The 27619-nt window shown below is 38.0% G+C and overlaps 1 protein-coding gene across 9 annotated transcripts in view; it reads left to right on the forward strand.

Moving 5' to 3' along the window:
• The window catches only part of fam131ba (family with sequence similarity 131 member Ba), a 31674-nt gene extending 5487 nt beyond the window's left edge, over nt 1-26187 (forward strand). The window contains exons 2-10 of one of the 9 annotated variants that reach the window (XM_027143801.2): nt 9369-9406; nt 9981-10085; nt 14865-14900; nt 15485-15587; nt 20265-20483; nt 21107-21247; nt 22109-22398; nt 22920-23177; nt 24197-26187. In XM_027143801.2, the coding sequence (XP_026999602.2) occupies nt 9369-9406; nt 9981-10085; nt 14865-14900; nt 15485-15587; nt 20265-20483; nt 21107-21247; nt 22109-22398; nt 22920-23177; nt 24197-24430 (1424 nt within the window). In that variant the 3' untranslated portion in view covers nt 24431-26187. Of the gene's footprint in view, nt 1-9368; nt 9407-9980; nt 10086-14864; nt 14905-15484; nt 15588-20264; nt 20484-21106; nt 21248-22108; nt 22399-22919; nt 23178-24196 lie in introns of those variants that run through there. The other 8 variants (XM_027143803.2, XM_027143802.2, XM_027143804.2 and 5 more) reach the window with 8 other exon arrangements.
• The last annotated feature ends 1432 nt before the right edge of the window (nt 26188-27619 follow it).

Raw genomic sequence — 27619 nt, forward strand, 5'->3', positions numbered from 1 at the left:
CACATTGCATCGATCTCATACAGATACATTTTAACAAGCAGTTTTATATCCTCACTGCTGCATCATATTAAACCCTGTGCAACACAACACACAAATCAACATACAATATATTTAGTCTTTTATAGGCTCTTTGTAGCCTAAACATTAACTTCCCTTGTAGCGAGGCACACCCTGTGTGTCCTCGGTTATTGGGGAATACATCACAAATGTCCTGGTTACCTCTGAGATGCCACATAACCTGTGCTAAAGGCTTTTTCTCTGTTGAGAAGAAACAACTTAGCCTGCAGCCCTGAATTCACTACTGAGGTCTAAATATGGTTATAGTTCTATTACAGAAAACAGATTGCATGAACCTCATTCAGCTCCGTTTTTTATCAAGCATTTAAATTCACAGTGCCAAATTAAAATAAAGTCTGTGTGCCACGTATATATAGACAAGAGTATAGGAGAACCTGACAGAGACTGTAATGAAATCATATTCTAAATACATAGACATCAATATGGAGTTGGTCCCTTCTTTGCAGCTATGACAGCTTCCAATATTCTAGTAGTTTTTTCCATTTATCCAGTAGAGCATTTGTGAGGTCAGGCACCACGATCTCCGTTCCGGTTCAAACCAAAGGTGTTTCATGATATTTATGTCAGGGCTTTGTGTGGGCCAGTATACTTCTTCCACACCAAACTCATCCAACCATGTCTTTGTGGACCTTGTTTTAGTGCCCCAAGGCACATTCATGCTGGAATAGAAAAGAGGCTTCCCCAAACTGTTCCCACATAATTAGGAGCATAACAATGCAGTCAGGCAGGTAACATTTTTCTGGCATCCCAGGACCCAGTTGTTGCCCTTCAGACTGCCAAACAGAAGTGTGATGTGTCACTCCACAGAATACGTTTCCACAGCTCAGTGATCCAGTGATGGTGTGTTTAACACCAGTACATTCAGTGTTTGGCATTGTACTTGGTGATGTAAGGCTGGCATGCTGCTGATCTGCCATGGAAACCCATTCCATGAATTGATGCCAGTGGAAGTTTAGATCTCAGTTATGGAATCAGCAGAATCTTGGGGACTTTTATACACCATGTGCCTCGGACTGCATCTCACTTTTTTGTTATACAACTCAAAGAGAAAGTGCAGAAACATCAGATTTCATATCAAACATTGCTGAAGTCTTTATTAGCTTTGGAGGAATATTTAAAGAAAAGCATTGGATTTAGGTTACACTACTATATTGGAGTATGAAATCGAGCTAGAATTGCTAAATATTAGACATTCCATAATGGATTTCAAGAACGACTAATATTTCATTTAAGTTTCATTTCCAGATCAGGGCACTGTAAATCTCCAAGAGTCAATTTTTCTTTTAAAGAAATCAATTTTAGGTTTTAACCAAACGCATTCCTCAGGTCGATTCTGAATATGTGAAAATGAATCAGACCTAGCTTGAAGTGGTATCATCATGGTCTAAAGCTTAACATCTAAGAAATAGGAGTAGCTTTTAAAGTTTGCCAACTTCTATTTGAGATTCATACAGTGCTTCCATGGTGGCTACCTTCATTTCCTTCCTTAAAGGAAAATTTCAATCTAATTTAAAAAAGCAATTAAAAAGATCTCAAGAAGTTAAAGGATGCTACACTGATATGATAATTTATTACCATTCACAGTTGAAGTTGACACCTCAGAAAATGGCATAGGGTGTGTTGTCTCACAACATCCAACAGGACTCAAGTCATTGCCTCCGTTGAATGAAATACAAAACAAATTCCCCCATTTAATCTTCTACAGGTCTCAACCTCGTCTAGTGTGCTTTAGATTACCAACTGCTATTGTTTCCATGGTTTCCACTGGTGATTAGATGAGAAAAAGTGAGCAAACCTGGGAGGCAGTGCAGTCTTACTTCAATGTGTGTCAAGAGAAAAAGGGGTTCAAGCAGACCCCATGATTTATCCAGATAACATGTTCCAGTTCTTCACAAGGGAACAACACTTAGGAGTACCATCACCATTAAATGAAAGAACATTACGGACTGTGTCCCATTTTGTTTTCCAAAATCAGGTAGTGAAGACAAAACTCACTGCACATTTTTCTTTATAGGAGGAACACAGCGACAATGCAGAAATATCATGTAGAGAGATTCAATTGATGTTCGCAGAATGAAATAAAAGTCTGATCTCAGCATGGTTGTTAGTACCAGATGGGCTGGTGTGAGTATTTCATAAACTGCTGATCTCCTTGGATTTTCACACACAACAGTCTCTAGGTGATAAAAACCAAAAAACATTAAGTGAATAACAGTTCTCTTGGTGGAAACTTTAATGAGAATCTTAGCATGCACAAAACATCGATTTAGGATGACGGGGTTGGGCTACGCCTCAAGGTCAATGTTTTGTACATGCTGAGATGTGTTTCTGCTCACCTAAGGTTTAATGGCATCAACATGGTGTTTCACTATGCAGACCTTTGGCTCATGGGATGTTTTTTCCCCCACATGATTCTGTGTCAACTATAAAGTCAGAATATTCTAAAATATTCAAACCATCCCATCTGGCACCAACACCCATTGGCACAATGAATGTGACAGATATAACACATTTTCAACAGCTTGTGACCTGTATCTGCATGATTTTAAGCGTTGTTGTTCAGTCACATCATTCTGCTGATTAAAACTGCGTGAAAGTGCTGCTGTTCCTAATAAAGTGGACAGTGAGTGTCTTGTTTAAATTGATGATATCATTGAAGAGAGCATGATGATCAGCAGCAGCTCATGCAGTGTAGCTAACTGTCGATTTCAGAATCAGAGCTTCTGGACAAATCTCCTACATGGGGATGATCTTTTTTTATCATAGCCATTGTCCCTGTGATTATTGGCACCCTTCATAAAAATAACAGTAGAGGTCATTTCATGTTTTTCTGCTATTAAGCACTAACTGCCCAGAGCAGAGTTGCTGTATGTCAGCATTGCACACAACAGCTACCTTCTCATGGGAGAAAAGAAAACACTGTACCAACCGTTCTGGACCAGTACTCTCAATTAGCTGGTATTAACACTTGTACAAATTACTAGCATTGCTAAACACACCACAAATATTTTATATAAACACAGAGTTTCATGGTGGCTTTTTCCTGAACTTGAATTGTACTTATATTCCCAGTATAAGATAGCTTCTACACATTGTCTTTTTCCAAAGCGTATAAACTGTGTTTCGTCAGCATATAAGTGGAAGCTAATACCATCAGTAGTAGCATAAATTGGGAAAAAAGTGCCATAAGTCGGGTGGGTTCAGGTTTTCATTCCAATCAAGCAAAATCCACACCTGATTCTGTTTAATCAGCTAATCTCTGCTTTCAGTAGACTCAGGTGTGGCTTTGGCTTGGTTGGAATGAAACCTGTAACCACACCAGCCCTTTCTGGATAAGACAGGACATCCCTGGTCTAAGGGATCACCAAATTCCCATCAGCCAGATAAAACCAGATCCAGGAACAAATCTATGTATTTGAATATCGTCTATGTTATCATCTTTATGTGTATAATCTGCCCTGACTGTATCACAAGTAATACAAGCAAGGAAGGAGGCTACTGGAGTAGCACAATGGTTCAGCAAGCCAGCTGGTGATCTTGAGCCACTGCGTGGAGTTTCTGTGCATGTTCTCAATGTCCACATGTTTGTTCTAACATTTGGAGATCCCACGTCTGAATCCCGCAGAGCCATCCAAAGTCTAAGAGAGCAGAACTGGATGTGCTTTGTGGATGGGAGGGTGGTTTGAATGCTCTTACCTGTTAACAGGTGTTACTCCACCCTGTGATGCAGTATAAGTAGCGGTTAAGGAAAGGTGCAGCTGGAGGAGCATTGATAGGATACTTGATAGGATAGGCCTTGTTACTTGATAGGATAGGCCTGACTGGTAGGTATGATTAGCCAATATTCAAGTTGAGAGAAAATCATTGAAAAAGAAATCCAGTACATGTTCATACATGGTGACTCTATAGTGATTCCTACATCCCTTATAGTACATCATTTCTATTTTATGTCCAGCACTCTGTTTGTATTATTAGAAGTCATTCTAATATCTCTGTTGTCCCTCAACCTGTTGACCTCTTGAGTCTGTACTGGAAGTAAAATAGCCTCTTGGTCTTTGAGAGTGTCATCATCCTCTCCTCTACCACATACTTATGGCACCTGCACATTCTAGGTCACGCTATCTGTTCTTGGTTTGTTCCTGAAGGCTGGACAGCAGTAGTTTGGTATCTTGCACTCTGCCAGAATGCTGTATGAGCCTGAATACGGTATGCAGTGGTTCTACTGATGTGTTGAGATGATTGTATTTCTGTATCATTTTTAGGTCTTAAGTGAAGTTCTTCTCTAAAATTGTTTCATGTATACATAAACAGAAACAGTTGTGTAATGTCCTTCTATGCAGATGTAAAATGAATCAACATCCTGTGTGGACTTCTTCTGTGAACACTGTGTCATTTTGATGAAGTTATTTTATCTCTCTCTCGCAGCTATGGCACCTAAGTGTGAATGAGTTTGTGAATGTGTGTGAATGTGTGCTGCCTTGCAACAGATCACAGGTTGTAGTTCTGCTTTATGGATCCCTGCTACACTGACTAGGATAAATTGGTTACTAAAAAAACAAAGAATGAAGCAATTTTTCAAAAGCTAATTTCCCCTCCATAGCTGTAACCATTTAAATCTGTTCTTTTACCCACCAGACTTTCGCAATGTTTATTTTTTTTTTATCAACTCCACTATTCTGTATGCCTCTCTCTCTCTCTCTCTCTCTCTCTCTCTCTCTCTCTCTCTCTCTCTCTCTCTCTCTCTCTCTCTCTCTCTCTCTCTCTCTCTCTCCAGGGTAAGAAAGACTGATTGTAGAAATGGCCCCAATGCTCAGAGGCTCCACTGTACTTACAGACAAAGAACCTAGCAATTAACACACACACACACTGTCTCTCTCACACACACACACACACACACACACACACACACACACACACACACACACACACACATGCACATGCACACGCACACACACGCACACATTCGTCTTTCTATTCTATTAAATAATCCACAACCTAACCTTTAACATTTTATGTCATTTAGTTTTTTACAATGAATCAGAAGAAGAAAGAGATTTTGTGTCTAATTAGAAATAAAGGGCAGCAAAAGAGTGCAACAGTTTTTTTTTTCTGCTTTCTCACTAAAGTACACTGTCACCCTATATCCACTTTATTACCTATCAATCAGACAAACAAACCTATCGTCTTGTTGTACTCTTCATACATGTCGGACAATCTGCAAAGTCATTGCACATTGCAAATTGACTTGCAGTGTCACTCCTGAGGGTGTGAGGAACATCATGGGCATTATCTTAAGCTAATATCCTCTTTCTACTCAAATAAAGACATGCAGCAGTTAAGGATCATGAGTATAATTCTGCATATTTGCCAGTCCTGTACATTGAGCTCTTCTCTCAGAAGCGACAGATTGTAGGGAAGCTCTTTCGCAATTGCCGAGTCTCTCATGCTCATGTCTGTGACCTGCTGGCATGTCATGGTCTTCAGTGCTACAGACGCTGCAGTCTTGTCGTAACCCGGCACAGTGGTAGATGTGCCAATCTTTTTTGGGTTTCTGCCAGTTGTCAGTGATATGCTCATCAAAAAGAAGTGGATCTATGTGCACAAGCCCTTGAGCATTTTAGTCCACTTCTGACACCGTGTACATGTGTGCAGAAATGGAAGACATGAAGGGTGAAGCGAGAAATAACTTCTCTCTGAAACCTCTTGCTTTCTCTGTAGTATACACTGCTTGGTGTCCACATCAAATTCAGTTCCAGTGAAGGGAAAATGATTGTGCAGTCTGTTTCAAACTTTATGTTTGGTTGAAAAGTTCATATGGGTGTGATGGTCAGGTGTCCAGATACCGTTGGACATTGTGCATCTAGCTGTTTTAGTTACATTTGTTGTACTGTAGCTTTTCTTTAGGGGTTTGGGTGTTAGAAACATTTTCCTTGCTCCTTCATGACAAAATCATCACAAGATGAGTTCGAATCTCAACGATGCGACATACAGATCTTAACTTTTCCTGGATCCTTTATTTCCAGGTGAAGAGAGAGAGAGAGAGAGAGAGAGAGAGAGAGAGAGAGAGAGAGAGAGAGAGAGAGAGAGAATAAAATTAATTCCCTCCGAGATTCAAGGTTACATACAGTGCTCGAAACCTTGATGTGTATGGAGAATTATGGCTCTTGGGAAAGAGGACCAACTTGAGAAACAAATTGAAAACGGTGACAAATGTGAGAATAGGTTTGTGTGACACTCACTCACTCACTCACTCACTCACTCACTCATTTTCTACCGCATATCCGAACTACCTCGGGTCACGGGGAGCCTGTGCCTATCTCAGGCGTCATCGGGCATCAAGGCAGGATACACCCTGGATGGAGTGCCAACCCATCGCAGGGCATTGTGTGACACTGGCTACACAAAAAGTGAATATAAACACACTGCAATTCACAATGTTAGAACTAGATGGCAGTATAGACACTAAATTGTTTATTAATGGTTTATTTTCACAAATATCAGAAAAAAAGTACACACTGACCATTACATGCTAATGTAAATGGAAAAAGAGAAAAAGTCTGAGGTTTTGTTATGAGCATTTCAGAAGTGAGAATCAGGTAAAAAATAATAATATAAGATAAAAGATGATCTTCTGAAAATCTTTCTGACTCTGAAACTTTCTGACTCCAATTTCCACATTGACCAGATTAGCGGAGTTGAACAAGCAAATTAAACTAAAATAAAGAAAAAGGCAATTCTTTAGACTGGATGAATGCTGAGATGAGGTTTATTGTAAACCACAAACCACTCTTCCAAGCACTGTCATTATCCTTCTTTTCCTTATCTTAAATCATAACTTCATCCGGAATTCCCCCAAAATTTAAAATTTCTGTTTCTTTCTTGGAAAGATTAGGATTTTTACATTTCATGTTATAATTCAACGTTAATATAATATATATAATATATAATATGTATATAATTAAAAGAGACATATGTGTGTGTGTGTGTGTGTGTGTGTGTGTGTGTGTGTGTGTGTGTGTGTGTGTGTGTGTGTGCGCGCGCGCGTGTGTGTGTGTGTGTGTCAGAGTCACCATCGCTTTAGTCTCTTTTAATTATTCTCAGGTCATAGCATTTGGAATGAACCTGATGTTCTCTAATACTTTATCAATGTGCCTCAAGTGTGAGTGGATTCACTCAGACTTCAACTTTAAAGGAGATACAATGAATGCTGCTGTGCAGACTCCATCTCTCTGATAAGATCTGCCAAACTAAGGATGTAATTGTTAGTTCACAATCCACACAAAGCCTATTCATGCTTAACAGATGCATCTAAACAATTCTTGTCATTTTAAACCTTACTCCATTGAACCAATAACAGAAATGATGCTTAAAACTGCTTTTGATGTCACCTCATCTTTTACAATGACACAAATTCATATACTGTAGGTTTAAAAAAATATCCTGCAAAGGATAATAAGGTGGAGTTAAGTGTTTAAGGTTGGGTCAATGCTTCTGAGATTGTAAAGTAACGAAGGTTATGAGGAATAAAACGTTTGCTAGGACAGAGTGAGACACACAATTTCCAGATCAGAATCAGACCTTCACCGGGTGCTGTCTGGGGTAATGTATTTACATGTCTCCTATGAGATAAAACTCTTTTTTTTTTTTTCCCAGAAGGCAATCAAATGAACGTGGGATGAGTGAGTTTCCAAAGAGTTGTTTTTCCTACCAGGCTGGATGTTGGCTCCGTACTTGATCACATGTGTTTTTAAAATGATTCAAGGTTTCAATCTAGAGAAAATTATTTGATCATTTATGGTTTTAAATATTTTTTGATAGCATCAGCATTACATTTTAGATGATATCCTGACAGATAATGGTATTGTCCGAATTAACTGAGTGCGTTAGAGAGATAAAAAGTTGGATGAGCTGTAATTTTCTGTTGTTAAACTCTGATAAGACAGAAATTCTACTTATCGGTCCAAAAACTACTTATCAGTCACAATTCAACTTCAATTTTGAGGGATGTACTATTACTAGTAGCTCGACAGTGAAAGACCTGGGTGTTATATTAGACAGCAACTTGTCTTTTAAAAATCATATCACCCATACTACAAAAACAGTCTTCCACCTTAGAAATATTGCAAAGCTGAGAATCATCCTGGCTGTATCTGATGCTGAGAAGCTAGTTCATGCATTCATGACCTCTAGACTAGACCATTGTAATGCATTACTAGGTGGTTGTCCTGATCTTTAATAAATAGGTTACAGTTAGTACAAAATGCAGCTGCCAGAGTTCTCACCAGGACAAGAAAGTATGACCATATAACCCCAATTTTATCATCTCTACACTGGCTACCTGTTAAGTTTAGAATTGATTACATAACTGCTGCTACTTACGTACAAAGCTCTTAATGGTTGAGCTCCCATGTATCTAACTAGTCTTCTAACACGTTACAATCCTCTGAGATCACAGAACAGGTAGTTCCCAGAATGTAGATTGTAGATTAAAAACTCATCTCTTTAGTCAGGCATACACATAATACATCCCATAATACTGTGCACTATGATATCAAACTTGCAAATATTATAAACAGCAGCTATGTTAATCCCTCTCCATTGCTTGTCTCTTTTTACCCATCCCGAGACATCCAGAAATTGTACCAGCTCCGATACGATGATTTTGGACCTACACTGAGATAAGGCCAACTCTGAGAGTCCTGAGGCATCTAGAGATCTACCAGCTCCAGTTAGACTCTATAGAGGAGATGTGAACTCCATGTGGTCTTTTACATCAATACAACATGTCAGACTGTATATTTATAATCACACACTCAAGTGTCATCCATATGAGGATGAGGTTCCCCTTTGAGTCTGGGTCCTCTCAAGGTTTCTTCCTTCCATTCAAGGGAGTTTTTCATTTCTTCAGTCACCTCAGATTTGCTCATTGGGGATAAATACATACACATTTAAATATATGTAATATTAATCTTGAATTTTGTATTCTATTAAGCTTTATATTATTCTTTATATTAACCTTTTGTTCTATGTTATTGTTCTGTAAAGCTGCTTTGAGACAATGTCAATTGTAAAAAACGCTATACAAATAAATTTGAATTGAATTGAATTAAGGATAGCTGATAAGTCCGCATGGTGAAACCTTTTTGTCACTGAAGGCAGTTTGCTGATTGTTAATTGGTTTGGATTTTTTGTGGAAAAAAAAAAGATTTACCTTGATGTCATGGAACTTGCACTAGCTTATCCTTTTTTGGGGGCCTAATTCCTTTTTTATCCTCCTTTTTTCTTTTCAGCAGCAGATGCAGTTCCTGTCAAGAAAGACGGAGATCAGGTAAGAGTTACTGACTTTATACATAGAGTTTCCATTAACACATTCTTCACAGACACATAATTTTTGCTTTAAAGCACGTGTGGCAGCATCTATCCCCATGTGTCAAATACTTGATTTAATCCCTGAAGTATTTTGGTATACAGTATATAAACCCAATGATAAAGGACTGTGACTTTGTTGCCCTTTTATGAACATCGTTATAGCGCAATTACTACAGAAAACATGTTATTTAATTTATATAATCTGCTCTCTCTCTCTCTCTCTCTCTCTCTCTCTCTCTCTCTCTCTCTCTCTCTCTCTCTCTCTCTCTCTCTCTCTCTCTCTCTCTCTCTCTCTCTCAGATGAAAACATAGAGTATATACATGTATACCTCAAAAAATATCTATAATAACTTAATAATTCCTAAAGATGAATATTTTACAGTACTGTCTTAGGCACCATCATTGTTTATTTATTTATGTAATTAAATTTGTCTTATTTATAAATTTTATTTTCTTACTATGTGTCATTGGACCATAAAAAATTCACACAAAACCCCAACTTTTTTTTTTTTTACACACGCTGCATCCACAAGGCCTCCAACAATGTGGACGATCCTCACACGCCTCCCACAGACTATTTGCCCCTCTACCATCCAGCAGAAGGTTTCCCAGTACAGACTGAAGGACTGTCAGACTGGGTAACACCTTCTACACCCAAGCTGTCAGGCTCATGAATACAATACATAACTCCCCCTCTACCAGGGTTGCCAGATCTACGTAGTAAAACCAACTCATTGTCCAATCAAAGCTATCCAAAAAAATTTAGCTAAAATGTCAAAACCTAAAAAATATGCCAGACACTCACCTAAAATACACACTTTACAGTCACCAGTGTTTATTTCAGCTGTACAGTAGTAATGATGAAGCTTAAGAATGACAGCTGCTGAACAGGATCCTTTAGTGGGGTTGGTAGTACTATTTGAAAACGTTTTTAAGATCTGATGCAATTCTCTGTCTCATAATGTAGCACTGTTTTATCATTGATAAGATATAAACTGGATAAAGTAAAATATTCCATTTAACGAAAGCATGCTGATGGATTTCTTCAGTATCAGTACTGATATATTCATTGATAGAGACTTAAAAGCACTCTCAGGATAAAGGCGTCTGCCACATGTTGTAAATGTGAATGAAAATGAAAATGAAAATTATGCTGATTTATAAGTTGCTGAGAAACTCCTGGTTACACAACCCACGTGACTATATACAGTTGTAGAAGGTAAATGATTTATAATCACACTCACTGTTGGCACACCGATGAGGATGAGTCTGGTTCCTCTCAAGGTTTCTTCTTCATGTTGTTTCTAAAGGTTTATTAGTGATTAATATTTATATTTACAGCATTTGGCAGACTTTCTTACCCAGAGTAACTTACATTTTTATCTCATTTTATACAACTGAGCAATTGAGGGTTAAGGGCCTTGCTCAGGGGCCCAGCAGTGGCAGCTTGGTGGACCTGGGATTCAAACATACAACCTTCCAATCAGAAGCCCATACAGTACCTTAACTAGTAAGCTAAGGGGATGTGGTAGCCTTTTGGGTAAGGAGTTGGCCTACTGATCGGAAAGGTCATGAGTTCAAATCCCATGTCCACAAAGCTGCCACATCTGGGCCCCTGAGAACCCTTAACCCTCAGTTGTATAAATAAAAATGTAAGTTACTTTGGATAAGGTGTCTGCTACATGCTGTAAATGTAAGCTACCTCATCAAAAAATTTTACTCTGAATTTCCTTAAAACTGCATTGAGACAAAGTTTATTGTTAAAAGTGATACTCAAAAAAAACGTAACTGATTTGAATCCCATTTAATTCATACGATATGTAAGACATTTAATAATAATCAAAGTATCCCAATTATGGGTACAAACTGTGGACATGGCAACCCTTCCCTCCCTGGGCTCCACACTAATTTTACATTCACATTTACAATTTCTGTTGCACACGAGTAAGAAGCACCGTCTGCGGTTTACTGTACCTTTAGAATTTCCCTTCCAGGTTGCAGCTCTGGACCTTGCTCATATTTCATGTTTCAAGTTTTTACTATAAGGATTTTTTGTGATTTGATGTTTTCCCACTTTTACTGCCCCTCCTGTGTATTCTTCCCACTATTTCCCATGATCCCTTTCTGTATAAGTCTTTATTCTGATTGCCCTCTGTTATGTCCCCGTCGGTCCGAAACCCAGCATTGAACTTGAAATGTTAACAAAAGTAACGTATTAAGCGATAGACCTCTTTTCAGACAAAATAAAAGTCTCCAGAAGATTTGCTTACTGTCTGATTTCCTTAGAAGTGTATCTGAGACTACTCAGAAACTTTACAGTTAGGAGTGACTTAGTACAGGTTATCATCTGTATTCCCTTGGTGCTACAAGACATTTTACATTTTATATTTCTTTTTTTTTTTTTTTTAATTACCTCATTTGCACATCTTTGGCTGGGGTGTGGGCGGGGCTTAATGTGTGATCATAATGCATGTTGCTACTAGTTGCTTGAATTTCTATCTATCTATCTCTATATATTTCAATATCTATCTATCTATCTATCTATCTATCTATCTATCTATCTATCTATCTATCTATCTATCTATCTATCTATCTATCTATCTATCTATCTAGAAGCATCTGCAAGTATAAAAGTAACATCAAACAAATCTGGGAAAATAAATATCTCATTAAAACGATGCGAATAAGGTTTTTTTTTCAGTAGGCAAAATATTTTAGTTCAACCATTTAATAAGGATTATACGTGGCCATGCCGGCAATACCAGCGATCAAATCTCTGAATAAACTGATAATAATACACCGTTTTGACTGAAGCTCTGAGATCTCTGACTGTAGTGTAATGTAGTCAATCACAAGAGTGCTGCATGCTGTACTATATTTATGGTGATAACAAGCACGGAATTTATCCTAGCCAGGTGACAGATAACATAATATTGCTCACTTAGGCATGAGAGTATTAAGTTTCTCACAAAGGCCACAGGAGCTTGCCTGAGAGGGCCGCCGTTATCTATGGTATAGTCGTATAACTGCCGTTCTATCCTGGGAGACATACCCTCATGAATTGTTCCACTTCACCACATCGCTTCTGTTCCTGTCTAATAGCGGTGTCGCTCTGGTGTCGCTAGCCGAACCCTTACAAAGACAGGGATGGCTCACGCTCAGACATTTTGTGAGCTAATCCCTTTTCAAATTGCTGCTATAAATTTAGTTATGTAAGTTAAACTCTGTGTGTGTGTTTGTGCGTGCCTGATGTACAGTATACACTGTAGGAAATTACATGTGCACATTAATATGAAATTGAGATTGAGGTGTTGTGCAGGTGGTGTACATTTATTCAATGTATGTCATTGGCTTTGCTCCCTTTAGAGCTGTAATTTAGGCATGTAATTAATGGAAACCCTAAAGGATAATGTGTTGCTGCTAAGTCAAATTGCCACTTTTTTTCCATGCACATACATTATTATTATTATTATTATTATTATTATTATTATTATTATTATTATTATTATTATTATTATTATTATTTTAACAATTTCTTTCAGCACTTATGTTCTGACTGTTGAGGCATCAGAAAGGTGACGTACAGTACGGAAGAAATGAACAGATGTAAGATTGCTAACGTAATAACAGCATCTTAAATAAACTATAAACGGTTCTTCAAGATCAAGTAAAACAATTAAAGGCACTAAATACTAACAATCAGTATGCAACACCATTTTGTCCACTTGAGCAGGTGACTTAGGATAAAGAAGCATGAAACTTTAAGCAGTTTAAATTCTACTATGTATTTAACACAGGATCTTATACCTAGCCTAAAATCTTAATCTTATATCTAAATGTAAACATTTAGGAGTTTGATATTAATAATTCAGGCAATACCTGTAAAGTGTTTCTCTGCAGAACTTTTAGTGTCATCACTTTATTGAAGAGGTTTGATCGTAATAATCTGGGAAATACCTGGAAAATAACAGTTTCTCTGAAATTCCTTCAATGAAAATTCCTGTAAATTGATTGTGCCATTACTTTATATATATATATATATATATATATATATATATATATATATATATATATATATATATATATATATATATATATATAAAGTAATGGCACAATCAATTTGTCCTATCCTTTACTATATATATATAGTAAATCTGAAAAAATTGGACTGTTTAATTTATTTAAGATTTTTAAATTTACTTTTAGACACCCTTATCTAGAGCAACTTACATTTCATTTAATTTGAAACCTAGCAATTATGGGTTAGGGGCCTTGCTGAGGGGCCCAGTGGTAAACCTGGGCTACCACATACGCCACATACTCCTTGTTACTTGACTGACCAGTTTTTATTACAGATTTTATTTTACAAACACTCCATATTGTAATATTTGATATATTAAGGCTTTGAAACCTCTTTGGTGAAATGAAGTATTTTAATGAATCAAAACAGCAATCATGTCACTGCAGAAACTGTTTTTTATAGCAGAGCAACTGTGTTGAAATCTCCACGACTGATGGTTGTTTTCTCACTATATCTCACTATTTATTGTGTAGATGTATTTTTGTCCTAGCTGGACACACGGTTCCTCTATGTGATGGCTGAGACATCTCAAAGGGGATCAACCTAGTAACCTAGCAACTGTAAACGTAGCAAGTACACCTAGCAGCTAGCAACTGGAAATAAATAAAAGGAACAAACATGATTTACATGTCAACATATAGTATAAATTTTATATTTAGGGCATTTGGTAGACGCCCCTTATCCAGAGCGACTTATGTATTAAACAGCTGAGGGTTAAGGGCCTTCCTCAGGGGCCCAGCAGAGGCAGCTTGGTGGACCTGGGATTCCATTTCACGACTAACACTGTAACTACCAGGCTACCACATCCGTTACATATCTAATCATATCAGCAGCAGTCAGTCAACCGCAGTCTCCCAGAATGCTCAGGGTTACGGTAATGGTCAGTTGAGTAGAGAATTCTGTACATGACATGAATTATTTTTGGTGCTTTTCCAAAGTGACAGAAGAAGAGACGGACAGAGCGACTGCAAATAACTGGTTAAATTTAGATGTTAGGGAGCAAAAACAGCTCCTTCAAACTCTCTCGGTACAGTAAAGGGTTAGCAGATGTACTGCTGGTCTTGTCTACCGATAAAACCGTCTCATCCTTCTCATAAGGACAGAACACAAAGGTACAAAGAACAATAATAATACCAGACAGCTGCACTTTCCTGTCCTTAAAACCTTCAATCTGAAAGTACTATCAAGAAATGTAAAAGAAGGAAAAACGTATTGGGAGCAGATCAATTTCCGTAAAATTCCGATTCTGTATATGTGTATTCTCTCTTTCACTCCATTTACCTGCTCCTCTGACTTCATCTACTCCTTCTTGTCTCGTTGTCTGCTTTCCCTCCAGCATGGACGGGCAGAGTTTTCATGGGAAGGAATCAATGTGAGTGAGTAGTTGGTAGTCCTGTCACTCTTGTCCATCTCTGTTTTCTCTCTCTTCCTCATTTCTCAATCGCTTCCTGTTTGAAATGAACATGGCAGGGATGGTACATTGGCACACAGTAAATAAAGTAACACATTTCAGAAAAACAGAGCTACAGAGAGAGTGATAAAAATTAACGGCACACAAAACGTGGCCTGATATTTAATAAACTGGAAATAAACCAGACAATTCTGCCAGTACTGGTGTGTGTTGTGATATTGCACCGACGGTCTTATTTTTCTTATTTTCACATTTTTATTGTTACAGAATTTTCAGTAGTATCAATGTATTAACTAGAGAGCTAGAGAAATAGATACTAGTGCTTTCACTGGATTTAATGTAAATCATAAGTTCTACTATCTGACATACTGGTTGTTGGACTGTATGGATAATGAATATTTTACATCTTTTTATGTTTCATAAACATGACTGTAGTGTATAAATAAGTCAGTGTGTCCATGTCTTGTTTCTTGAATACTCATTCCTTCTTTCTTCCTCCATATCTGCTATGTATATTTTCTCCTTGCATCATTTCTCTCTGCCAGCTGTCTATGGAGGATACCACCTCCATCTTGCCTCGTCTCAAAAGGAACTCCAACGCCTATGGGATTGGAGCTCTGGCTAAGTCCTCTCTGACAGGTGTGTCAGGTGTGTGTCTGTCTCGGTAGATGGTAATTGACCCCATGTTGGCTCCAGTGGAGGAGATGGCGAGTGGAGCCAACATGGCTGCCCCTGTGGGTCTTCCCTTCCCTTTTCCTTTCCAGTTTCACATCCTACTGCCATTAAATTCGCTTGTCAATGGCCACTGCTAGCCATTGATGGAAGCCCAATCAGATCCAACCAGACCACAAACAACAGTTCATTTAATTACACAACCCATTAACCACAGGCTTGCTTCTGGGAATTTTATTGTTTATTTTTAGTGGTAATTGTTTTTCAGAGTGTTGATGAGTCTATGTGGTTTTGTCCAGTGTGCTGATGTGAGTTTACTGCAGTGTCATGAATATTAATATTGTCTTGTGCTTCGTGCGTGACAGTTACGTTACTGACCGAACACCTTTACCCTCATGGGAATGGTCTATTCCAGGATTCCCCTCGACACCAGGACACAAGGAGTCACTAAATGGTTTGATTAGTTAAAATGTTTTAGAAATCATGGCCACGACCCAGATCTCAACCCAATGAAACACCAAAGTGTTAGAGATCAGTGTCTACCTTTGTCAAATACACCAAAAGAGGGAATAACGTGGGGGAAGTGTCAAGTTATGACTAGCTGTTATTGACATTTCAACCAAATATAGCTTACGCAGTACATAGTGAAATGAGATGATGTGTGTCCCAACAATCCAGTACAGACGCAGAGACCTGTACATATATATATGGCTATTTTGACCAGGTTCCTGTAAGGAATGCTTACATAAACTTTAAATTTATAAATTTATATACAAACAAACAAACAAACAAATAAATAAATAAATATGGAAATTCAAAGAAACTAAATGTTTTTTTTTTTTGGTTAAGGTTAAGAGTTAACTGTAGTTCTAGCACTGAATAGCCATTTTATTAATTATATCAGTGATGATAATGGATTCCTGGATGTTTCCAGATAATTAACCATACTGAAACATAGAAAATATTTGTAGATCTATTTACACACATTATGTACATAGTCAGCCAGGTCTTTTTTTTTAGTTTTGGAACTAGTGGGATTTTCCTAGCCCAACATTAATAACAATGTTTTCATCGTATGACTGTGACCTCATGTTCATACACTATAAAAAGCTTTCTCGATGTCATACTTGTCCTTGTTCCAATTCCTGTCATGCTGAGGAGTGGGAACAGGGGATTCACGATGCAAAGAAGTGTTTAAAATCCTTACAAAAATGGCCCAAATCTTTAATTATCCAAATCTGAATTTTGTGTTCAGCTGTTTACAGTGTTTTCATTGTGGTTTGTATCTGATATTAATCTGAAGAGATCATACGCCTAAATGTAAAGGAACAATGTGTCATACGATGTATTCAAGCTCACTGTAGAAAGGACACGTTACTCATCCACAGCCACGATTCTTTAAATTTTGTTTTTAATGTGATAACTTTCTTTTAGTCAGCCATATTTTGAAGATTACTTAAAAAAATGGAGTGTTTGTGATATGTGTCTTTACTCTTACAGTATATGATTATAACGTATGTTAACTCACTATCACTACCTCACTGAAATCTTCCTGCTCTCTTATCCTCCTTTTTTCCAACCTGGTAAGGAAATTTTGAAAAATCTGAAGTTAGATGTCTCATGAATTCTGATTTGCCTGTTTTTTTTTTTTTTGGTCACATCTGACATTTTATTGTAGCCTTGGACATTTCTGTTTAGTTTCTTCATTCTGATCTATCTCAGAGCACAAATGAATATCACATTAGAGACAACATGTTTGAGTAAAATTCATGAATTCATGACTTCTGTAGAAGATTTGTCTGTTCTCACATTACTAAACAAATAAATACGTGTCCCTTCTTGCCAAAACAGGACCTATGGAGTTGAACAAGGCAGGATTAGAGATCGGCATGGAAATAAAATATTGCACAGTAGTATGTACTATGGATTTACTCTGTTTAATCATCAGTAAAATACAGAATTAATAGACTAAGTGATTCTCATCTTCAGTGGAGACAAGGATCTTTGCATCAGTGCACTAGCACTTGAGTAATTTTTTTTATTATATCACTTGAGTGGAGCTAAACCCAATAAGGATCAGAGGCTTGAGTGGAAAAAAAAAGTTACAGAGAAAACAAAGAGGCAAAATATGACATAGAAAATAGTGGTAGGCTCTCAAAGATGCTTTGAAGTACGTACAGTACAAGCTCATATCCTCAAACACCTCTTCATGACGATGGTGGCAGACAGTGTTGTCTAACACAAATAATCCAAAATCTCCCATACCATATGTTTAAATGGGTTGGCCTCTGGTGCCCGTGTCCTCTTCCTCCTTCTCCTTCCTGCCCTATTGATGTGTCATCGTCGTGCTGGATGTGGACAAGGCCACTCCCATCAGGATCAGGATATAATGTATATACTGTATATAGATATCACAGGATCATTATAATATATAAATGTGTGTGGAGGCCTGGGAAAACCCTTCACATGGTGGATGTATCACAACCATAAGAAATTTGTAACCCCAGATCAGTCTGTTTGTCTAGTCACGGGATAAGAACATTATTTACATTTACAGCAGCATTTAGCAGAGGCCCTTATCCAGAGCGACTTACATTATCTCATTTTTATACAGCTGAACAATTGAGGGTTAAGGGCCTTGCTCAGGAGCCCAACAGTGGCAGCATGGTGACCTGGGATTGAACTCACAACCTTCCGATTGGTAGCCCAACACCTTAACCACTAAGCTACCACATGCCCCACTATTTCTCGACTGGTGTTGGACACACAAATAATCTCTCATTAATTTGGTCGATTTTCTTGTTTTGAATGAAATTTGTGACATCTAAAGCATTTTGCAGATGTCCTCATCACATTTTTCTCATTTATATAGCTGAGCAATTGAAGGGTAAGGGCCTTGCACAAAGGCCCAGGAGTGGCCCCTTGGTGTACCTGGGATTTGAAATCACAACCTTCAGGTCAGAAGTCCAACACAACCACTGAGCTACCACATCCACCAGTTTGGTTCATGCTACGCTCACACATTGACTGATCCAGTCCCTGCTTTACTTTACAGCAGCCAGTCGGTGTTCCTTCTACTGGTTACCATAGTGATATCAGTTCTCAGTGGGTGGAGTGACTAGCATTTCTACATGAAGGAGAAGCAGTGTGTGATCTTTGTCACGTATCACGTCGCTCTACCATTTTCACTCCCTTTGGATCAGAAGTTGCTGCACCAAATCGCTCCGTATTTGCATAAAGTAAAATTTTTCTCAGATGGACAACCCACATCCAGTCTCAAGCTCAATTAAACTCATCTTGCTCTGTCGCTGCAAGTCACTGTATGTGTAAATGTAGCATTATGTGTGTGTTGATCTGGCCAGCTGTGAAGGCTTCGGACACGTTTAGAGAGACTGAATTTACTGCTGGCCTTATAATTGGGGATGTGGAAGCCTAGTAGTGTTGACATACCAGTTGGAGGGTTGTGTGTTCGAATCCCAGGGCCTTGTAACCTTGTATATAATGAGATAAACTGTAAGTCACTCTGGATAAAGGCATCTGCCAAATGCTGTAAATGTGATGTTATTACACTGACTCCTTATCTAACATGATCTTTGCAGGCAGATACCCAAGGCAGGGTTTTTAACTAGATAAAAAAAACAACATCTTCATGTTATTAAGGGTAATATACAATTATAATCTCGAGGTAAATGTGTCAAAGTACATTACCGACAGAAAAAGTGAATTTTGGTCATTTTCAGTAGGTTTCCAGAATTCAACTGTAGTGACTTTAGTTTTTAGTAATCTTTTGCTGTTTACAAAAATTCAGCCTCAGGAACATCCAGTGGGTTTTCTCAGGCCATGCCTTTCTCTGCCTGACACATCCACACACACACACCCACACACACACACACCCACACACACCCACACACACCCACACCCACCCACACACACACACACACACACACACACACACACAATTTTTTTTTAGGTTTGTCCAGAGAAAGAGCCTTGCCTCACATCCTCACAGTTCCAGGGTCTCTGGTCATCCTGGCTCATTGCAAATACAATGTCTTTTGTTATTATCATGTAGTTTAATGTGGCTGATAACTGACTTTTTTTGAGAAATTTTTTCTTATCTTAATTATTATCATAGGAATTTTGGTTTACTAAATTATAAATATGTCTAAGATGAATTTTTCCTTCCTGCTTGTAAGGAAAAGTAGTGAAAGTGGTGTCAGAATCCTGATAGCTGCTGGTGTCATCTTTTCCTTTTCAAAAATCAATAATACTTCTTGTTAGACTTTGGTGAGAACTAAAATAGAAAAGGTGCAAGTCATTTGTTTGTTTGTGACTTAATTATTGTAAAAAAAAAAAAAGGAGAGAGAGAAAATCATTATTCATAATACATTGCCTGGATACTCTCATTCCCCTCCATTCAGAAGCATGCAGAGCCACAGCTGTGTCCAAATCTCATGAACTACAGCACATCCTGCTAGCAGATTTCTCTCAGTATTCAGGATTTAACATAACGACGGTAGACAATATGAGTCCAGTCATGCCGTCATGTCCAGTAATAAACATGACTGACAAATTATGTGGTAACAGTGTGTAGTAAAACTTGAGCTCTAACACTTTGTTTTATACTTAATCTTTGTACCTGTTTGTATGTAGGTGTGACCAGGTCCATGAAAGACAAGGTAACTAAACCCACAGCTATGGCTCAAGGCCGTGTAGCCCACATGATTGAGTGGCAGAGTTGGGGCAAACCATCTGCTGGGCCAATAGGGGGAGCAGGTCGTTCCAATCTGCACCGCGAGAGGGAAAGAAGACTTGAGAATGACGCCTACAGTGACCTGAGTGATGGGGAGAAGGAAGCACGAATGGCTGCTGGTAAAAACTGGCTGCTTCTCAAAAGCTTTTCAAAACATTTTACACATTGTGTTCAAATCAAATAAATAATTTTTATCAAAGAAATGCGCTTTGAGAAGAAGAAACCTTTATTCGTCTCATATGCATTACAGCACTGTGGAATTATTGTCCGTTAGAAAGCTGGGGTCAGAGCCCGGGGTCAGCCAAAGACAAGCCTCCTCCAGACCATCAGAGGGAAACCTTACCCATTGTTTCAATGCCTTATTCCATTGTTTGCACCATTTTCTTCCACTTAATCACCAGTTTTCTAGTGCTGGGGTTTGAACACCTAAGTTTCTGACCTTCAGTAACCCAGAGTGTTAACTCAGAGTCATCACTGCCCCAATATTGAATTTCTTTACCTATAAGACTAGAAATAGTCTTAGCTTGGGTCATGAAGCACTGCAACCCCTGATCTCACGGCATCCACTTTAGTATATTGTGGTACAATTTTTCCCCTGAGAACAATCCACCACTTCACATGCCATATACAGTATTTTCTACTATACCGATGACGTTTCTTAGAGGTTGGAATTTCAGTCTTATTTAGGAGATTATCTTTAATACAGTATGACAGAACAATTTGTCTTCTTTGTTTTTAACAGGAGTGATGCAGCAGTTTGCGATCTCTGAGGCCACATTGCTGGCGTGGAATTCTATGGATGGGGAAAGCTTCTGTGTTGACTCCAACCAGGGCAGTGTAGCACACCTCAGTGAAGTTAATCAGGAGAGCATTACCAGCCGAGGTAAAGATAACCAGAGATCATGTGTGTGTTCGATTTCATAAGTGTGTAATCCTGACATAAGTCATTTACATTGAAGGGTTGCTCAATGTTCATAAAATATAACTAAAGACAGTTTTATTATTTTTAAAAAAAAATATTATTACTAAATTTATTATTTAATTTAGTTTGTTTTGTAAAATAAAAACCGTGATATGTTTAAGTGACTATTTTTTTGGAGTGACGTACTTACATTTCAGCTCAGTAAGCGTATAACCAAATTTCATGTGCTGCAGTAAATTAGAAAGAGATTCACTCTTCTCTAAATCACTGGATCTTTTGAGTCAGTGAGTTTCAGTTCCTATTGGAGTTCACTTCATCAGTTGGATGTTTCCAGCATTATGGTGCATGCAGCTGTAGTCTGTTTGGAGCTGAGAAGAAGTCAAGAAGTTTCATACGTCTGCAGTCCTGCTTTGTTTTGTTTACTTTGTTTTTGACTGATACTGTTTCTAGGTGAATTTACAGTTCTAGACCAGATTTCATTTGGTAATTGGTACCAGATTTTATTTGGTATTTTGTAATGGGTACCAAATTTTATTTGGTATTTGGTCATTTATTTAGTGGTTTTAGGAGAGATTTATTTGGTAATGTAAGATAAGAAACTAAGGCTAACACAGATAACGACAGAACATCTTGAATGTACTGTAATACTAAATAAAGCTAAGCTGCATGGCTAAATTAAGCTAAACTAAAAAATTTAAATGTGTAATTTATTCTTGATTGTTAATTAGCACAATTAGCCCATCATTTGCATTTAATCTGAATGCAATGGCCGAAGATAATGTTGCTCACAAACACTTTTTCTGATGACTTTGTGTACTTTAGATCAGCCTTTGCATCATTCGTCTGCGGAAGTGTGGCCTCACACCTACGTGTCCCAGGGTCTGTACTGCCTTTCATCCTCTGATGCCTGGGAGCCAATCAGCAATGAGCTGTCAGGCATGGCTTCTCCTGCTGCTGGCTCGTACTTAGCCAGTGGGGCTTCAGGAGAAGGTTACGATTGTTCCACTCACTATCTGTCCCAGCAGCAGCTTACACTTCAGCAGCAGAGCCACTTACAGCAGCTTCAGATGCAGCAGTACCAGCAGCAGCAACTCATGCAGTACCAGCAACAGGTTATAACAATTCCTACAACAGTACTACAAACTAGAATGTACATTTTCTGAAGAAAATGTGAATGGTGCTTGCACATGGCAAATCTCGGCACTCGGTTGCTAGAGATTTTTTAGGAATTTTAGAAATTTTAGGAATTTCCCATTCAAGTCTATGGGAATTTTTTGGCCGCTTTTTCGTTTGCTGTGCGAACATCGTTGGTTGGATCGTTTATAAAAGTCATAGCACACCTCTCCTCAATGAGCCGGTCGATTTGACACCTCATCATTGTCTAGGACAAAAGCTGCAGGACAAGTTACGCGCCGCATTTTGTGCGGAAGAAGAATATCTCAGTATGCAAGATAACAAGAATGATGCTTTGCAAGCACCATTAATAACAGTAGCAGTACTAGTGCTAGTGCAACACAAATGCTTTGAACCGCACTAGAGCTTAATGGCTGTGCAGTAGGTCCTTCAGTATATTTTCAACAATGAGCTTTTAATTAGCTGGTTTGTTAATTAATTTAATCTGTTTTTTTCCCAGTCACTGGAACATCGGCTACACAGCACCTCCCATTCTTTGCAGGCGACACCCAATAGCACTATTCATAGCTTGGGTCCACCGACTCATCCACGATTGGCTGATTTATGGGCAGCAGCACAAGTGGAGCCACATCAGATGGAAATAATGGGACACATGAGCATAACTTTGGCCGAAATGGACACGCCGGAATCATACGGCGAGGAATTAGTTACAGAAAATGAGTGCATCCCTGAGCAGCAAGAAGAAGAGGAAGCGAAGGTGTGTTCTTTGCTGTCTCATATTTAAAAAAACACCATATTTTCTTAAAATACCTTCAGCTAGGAGAACGCGGACGTTTAAACTGCTGGGTAAAAAAAATGACAGAAGAGTCAATCAACAAGTTATTCTAGAGTAAATGACAGTCGGTCAGGTGTTTTAAACTCTTCTAAATGACACCCTGTAAGCCCCAAACCCTATTCACCATATCTAAAATTAGTGATCTGTCATCGACTCTCGATTTTCCTGCTTAGCTTTCTGGCAGTATAAACATTTTATGTTCATTAAGTGAAATAAACTTAGCAACATGAGTTTGACTTGGCTAATATTAGACAAGTATCTACTGTATTTAACATCCGTTGCAATTTTTCAGCCAAAGAAAACTAAAAGAAAAGATTAAGCCTTTCTCCCATTACACTAATGTTCCAGTCTGTAGTCAGAACACAAATCTTATTGGGTATTTTCAATCAGTATAAAGAGATTCATTTATTTTATCGCTGCAGGTCTGTTAAGATTATTCAGGACACTGTTGGGTTTCTGTATGTAGAGTATCATGACTTTGGAGAGGACAGGACAGGACAGGACAGGACAGGACAGGACAGGAACAGAAGAGGGATGTGAGCCCCCTGCTGGACAAATAATTCACATCTATTCTTTATAACACTGGTACAGAGATAAAACAGCTTTTTTGAGACTTAAACACTAATGGTGATCATAATTGTAATTAAAACACAGTCAAGCCCAATGAAGTAGAAAATCCACTGCGCATACTCTATATGCAAGGATAAAAAGGTAACAGAAAAGGAAGAGCGTGAACATGTAAGCAAACCGGTCTTATTCCAAAAGGGGCAAAAATGTCTGAACCAACAAACACAACCTTACAAACTAGAAACAATGAGTATGAACAAAATATGGAAGCAGTGCCTGCATGTTCATTTCAGATCAAGATCTTGGAAGTATGGAAGAAGTTCTTTTGGTAATAATAATGATATTCTTTTCTTTTCTCAATGGTCTTATTCAAGGAGGATGACATTACATTAACGCTGGAACCTGAGGCCACGCCCATGATGCCGGTTATGACCACACAGCCTCATAGAGAGGGTCCGATTCCTGGCGGCGTGAGTCCATCCCTGTCACACGCAGAGCCAATGCCTGAGCACATGGCCTTCGAGGTCACATCTTGTATCATCCAGTCCCTGGAAGAGAAAGAAGAGGAAGTGGAGGAAGGGGCTGTGGTTGTCGTCGCAACCAATTAACAGCTTTTTCATTTTTTTTCCCCCAAGAGGATAACTGAAAGAAACTTTTTAAAAATGGAACTGTCTTTACTGAAATAATTAACTAATTATGCTAATGTATAACCAACCACACCCAAGGTGTATGTTCTCATTTTTTGTCTATCAGACAGTGGAGGACTCCGAACAGTGAGATGCACTGATTTATATGTTCATCGAGAGTGATAAAGGAAGAATTGCGTTCTTTAAATGCAGGGACACACTAACAGAGATGGTAAGAGTGGAGATGTAGAGATGATACCATGTGATTTGTTCACCAGTGGAGGAGAAACTCAAGAAAACAGTGCAATACTAACATACCAAGACAACCAAAAGAAAGTGCATGCATTCTGAATATTTAAGTGACTGAATTACAAGTATACATATAGTAATAACTGAAATTGATTTTTGTAATAAAATTAAAAGCCAACAAAATCTTATCTATTTCTATGTACATATAATATGTATGTTTGTATGTATGTATGTATGTATGTATGTATGTATGTGTGTGTATGTATGTGTGTGTGTGTATGTTGGTATGACTGTATGACTGCATGTATGTATAAAGGTATATTCTCAAAAACCATTATCATCTTTCGGCAATAACGTTGTGTGATGCGTCTCATATGTATTTAACTTACAGCAGACTCACACACACTCACACACTCTTCGTATACACAAGCACAATACTGCCCAGTGCTGTTCATCACCAATACATATAAGACTTATGCACTATTATAAATATAAAAGAATGTATGGTATGGTTTTGGTTGGTGACTACATTTTTGTCCCATCAGGTTTTTGTTTGTTGGTTTGTTTGTTTGTTTATTTATTTATTTTAAATAGGCCCAATATTAATAATCACAATTATTTAACGTGACAAATAAAACCTGAAGACCAGCTTCAGCATCAATCACTAGTCTCAGTATAAAACCCGCAGAACAAGTGATTCATTAGAACTGAATTGTGTAACGGAAGACAGAACGCAATCTTGTGTGGAAACATAACCAAAAGCTGCTTATAATTACCAGAGAAACACCATCTTAAATGTAAAGCAGCTAAAATAAGCACAGTGTTGCAGCAAAGTCAGCTAACCAATTAACTTATAAAAAAAAGTAAATACTGATCAATTCTGTTAACTACATCGTGCATTCATTTATTGTCATGTTGATCGACCGTATGACTGTGGACATAATGGACAAAACTAAAGGAAAGAAGGTGCTATTAATGAACTGATTGTAGGCTTTGATCTAATTATTAAAAGAGTTTGCTGTTTACTCTGTGGACATGAATGAGAGATCACTAGAAAATAGGTGTAGAGAATGGATTCATAAAATAATCTTTCACTAATGCAGGGGTAAATCCTGTTAAAGTACAATTCTGTGATGAAGCGGTGTTTATTTTCTGGTGATAAATTCCATTATGCAACTTGAGCAATGTTTATTCATTAATTCATTTATTTAAAATGACTACTTCATTATACAAAATAAAAATGACTAGAAGGTGGACAACAGGCTTTATGAGGATGGTATTATTGTGTCAGGGAGGGAAAAGTATCATACAGTATATGCATTTTTATTAACTTTTACCTTTTATTACATGGGAAAATGTCAACTTTAGTGTAGAAAGGGAGATTTAAACCATGACCTTCTAAAAAGAACTAATTCTAAAAGGATATTAGGTGACTTATTATGAGAGGTTGGGCATGATATCTGCTATGTGTGTATTTTTATGTGTTGTAAATAAAAATCTTATTGTGAGTGAGTTCCACTGTTTCACTTGCAAATAAAACCAAAAGAAAAATCCATGTAAACACACACACACACACGCACACACACACACACACACACACACACACACACACACACACACACACACACACACACACACACACACACACACACACACACAAGAAGGCACAAATAAATGACTCTCATACAGTGGAGATCAAAATTAGAGAACAAACTACAATTTCTTATATTACATGGTCACTGATTAGTCCTTTTTGAAATGATCAAAACAGGAGTAAAATAGCAGTGTATTTCATGGGTTACATATATTTTAAAGCACAAAATAAAAAAAAAATTCAATGAGATTTAAAAAAGAACAATAATTCAAATTAGAGAACATTTTCAGATACCTCCCAGTTATTCATGTTAATCTGGCACCTGGCGCTAATTTCTTTAAAGGTGGGGTCTCTATTGTTTGAGAAATGCTTCAGAAAACTGTGTTGGGCCGCCAAACAAAACAAAAACAAAACATGTGTGACATTAGTAGAAAGTGGTTTTAACATTGGCATGGCGGATAAAAACAAAGAAAGAAAGCAAAGAAAGGCTTACGATAAGGCAAGAAGTAGGACAAACAGAATATGGCTTTCTATCAATTAAAGTTCAGAATATTAAATCAATCAATACACTTACTTGCATTACTGCAAGTCTTTGTGCCTGAAACAGGCAACAACGCTATGACCTCTGCCTCTAACATTAGCTCTGCCTCGGGTTCTAGGTGTTGACCGTCTCCTTCCGCATGAAAGGGAGATAAACCTTTCACGGTACAACACACAGTACTACAAAAACACATTTGTATTACCATAGTATTACTCATTGAGGTCATTTATTGATAAAAATATACCCTTGGTCATCTGCCCCAACAGGTTCTGCCATAATACTTGTCGGGGTTATACTTGGGTTATACTTGTCTGGTGTATATGTGGGCGGAGCTATCAAAACAGGTTTGGGACCCATTTGGGTTAGGGGCGTGTTTGTTTTGGGGATTTCAAATGTCAATATTGGCTTTCAAACAATGAGACCCCACCTTTAATTGTCTGATAAATCCTATTTAACTGGCTGCCTAAGTTTACAGTTTTCACTGACTTTGCAAGATGGTGAGCCGTTCTAAAGTGACCGAAACCCTTCTGCAGCAGGTTGTCCAGATGAAAGCCAAAGGGATGACCCTTTCAGCCATAGCAAGAGAAGATAGTCATTCCAAATCTGTAATTTCTAAAATATTGCATCTTTACAACGTTGCAAACTCATTCTAGTCCCCCAAGAAGCCTGGTTGTTCTCGAAAGGCAAATGCAAGAGAGGACAGGATAATGAGGAGAATCTCAGTGTTCAATCGGTTCAACACTGTGGCTGGGATTGCTCACCTGTTCAGTACTGAACAGAGTAAAGA

Source organism: Tachysurus fulvidraco, chromosome 7 (genome assembly GCF_022655615.1).
Source record: "Tachysurus fulvidraco isolate hzauxx_2018 chromosome 7, HZAU_PFXX_2.0, whole genome shotgun sequence".
Classification (NCBI taxonomy): Eukaryota; Metazoa; Chordata; class Actinopteri; order Siluriformes; family Bagridae; genus Tachysurus; species Tachysurus fulvidraco.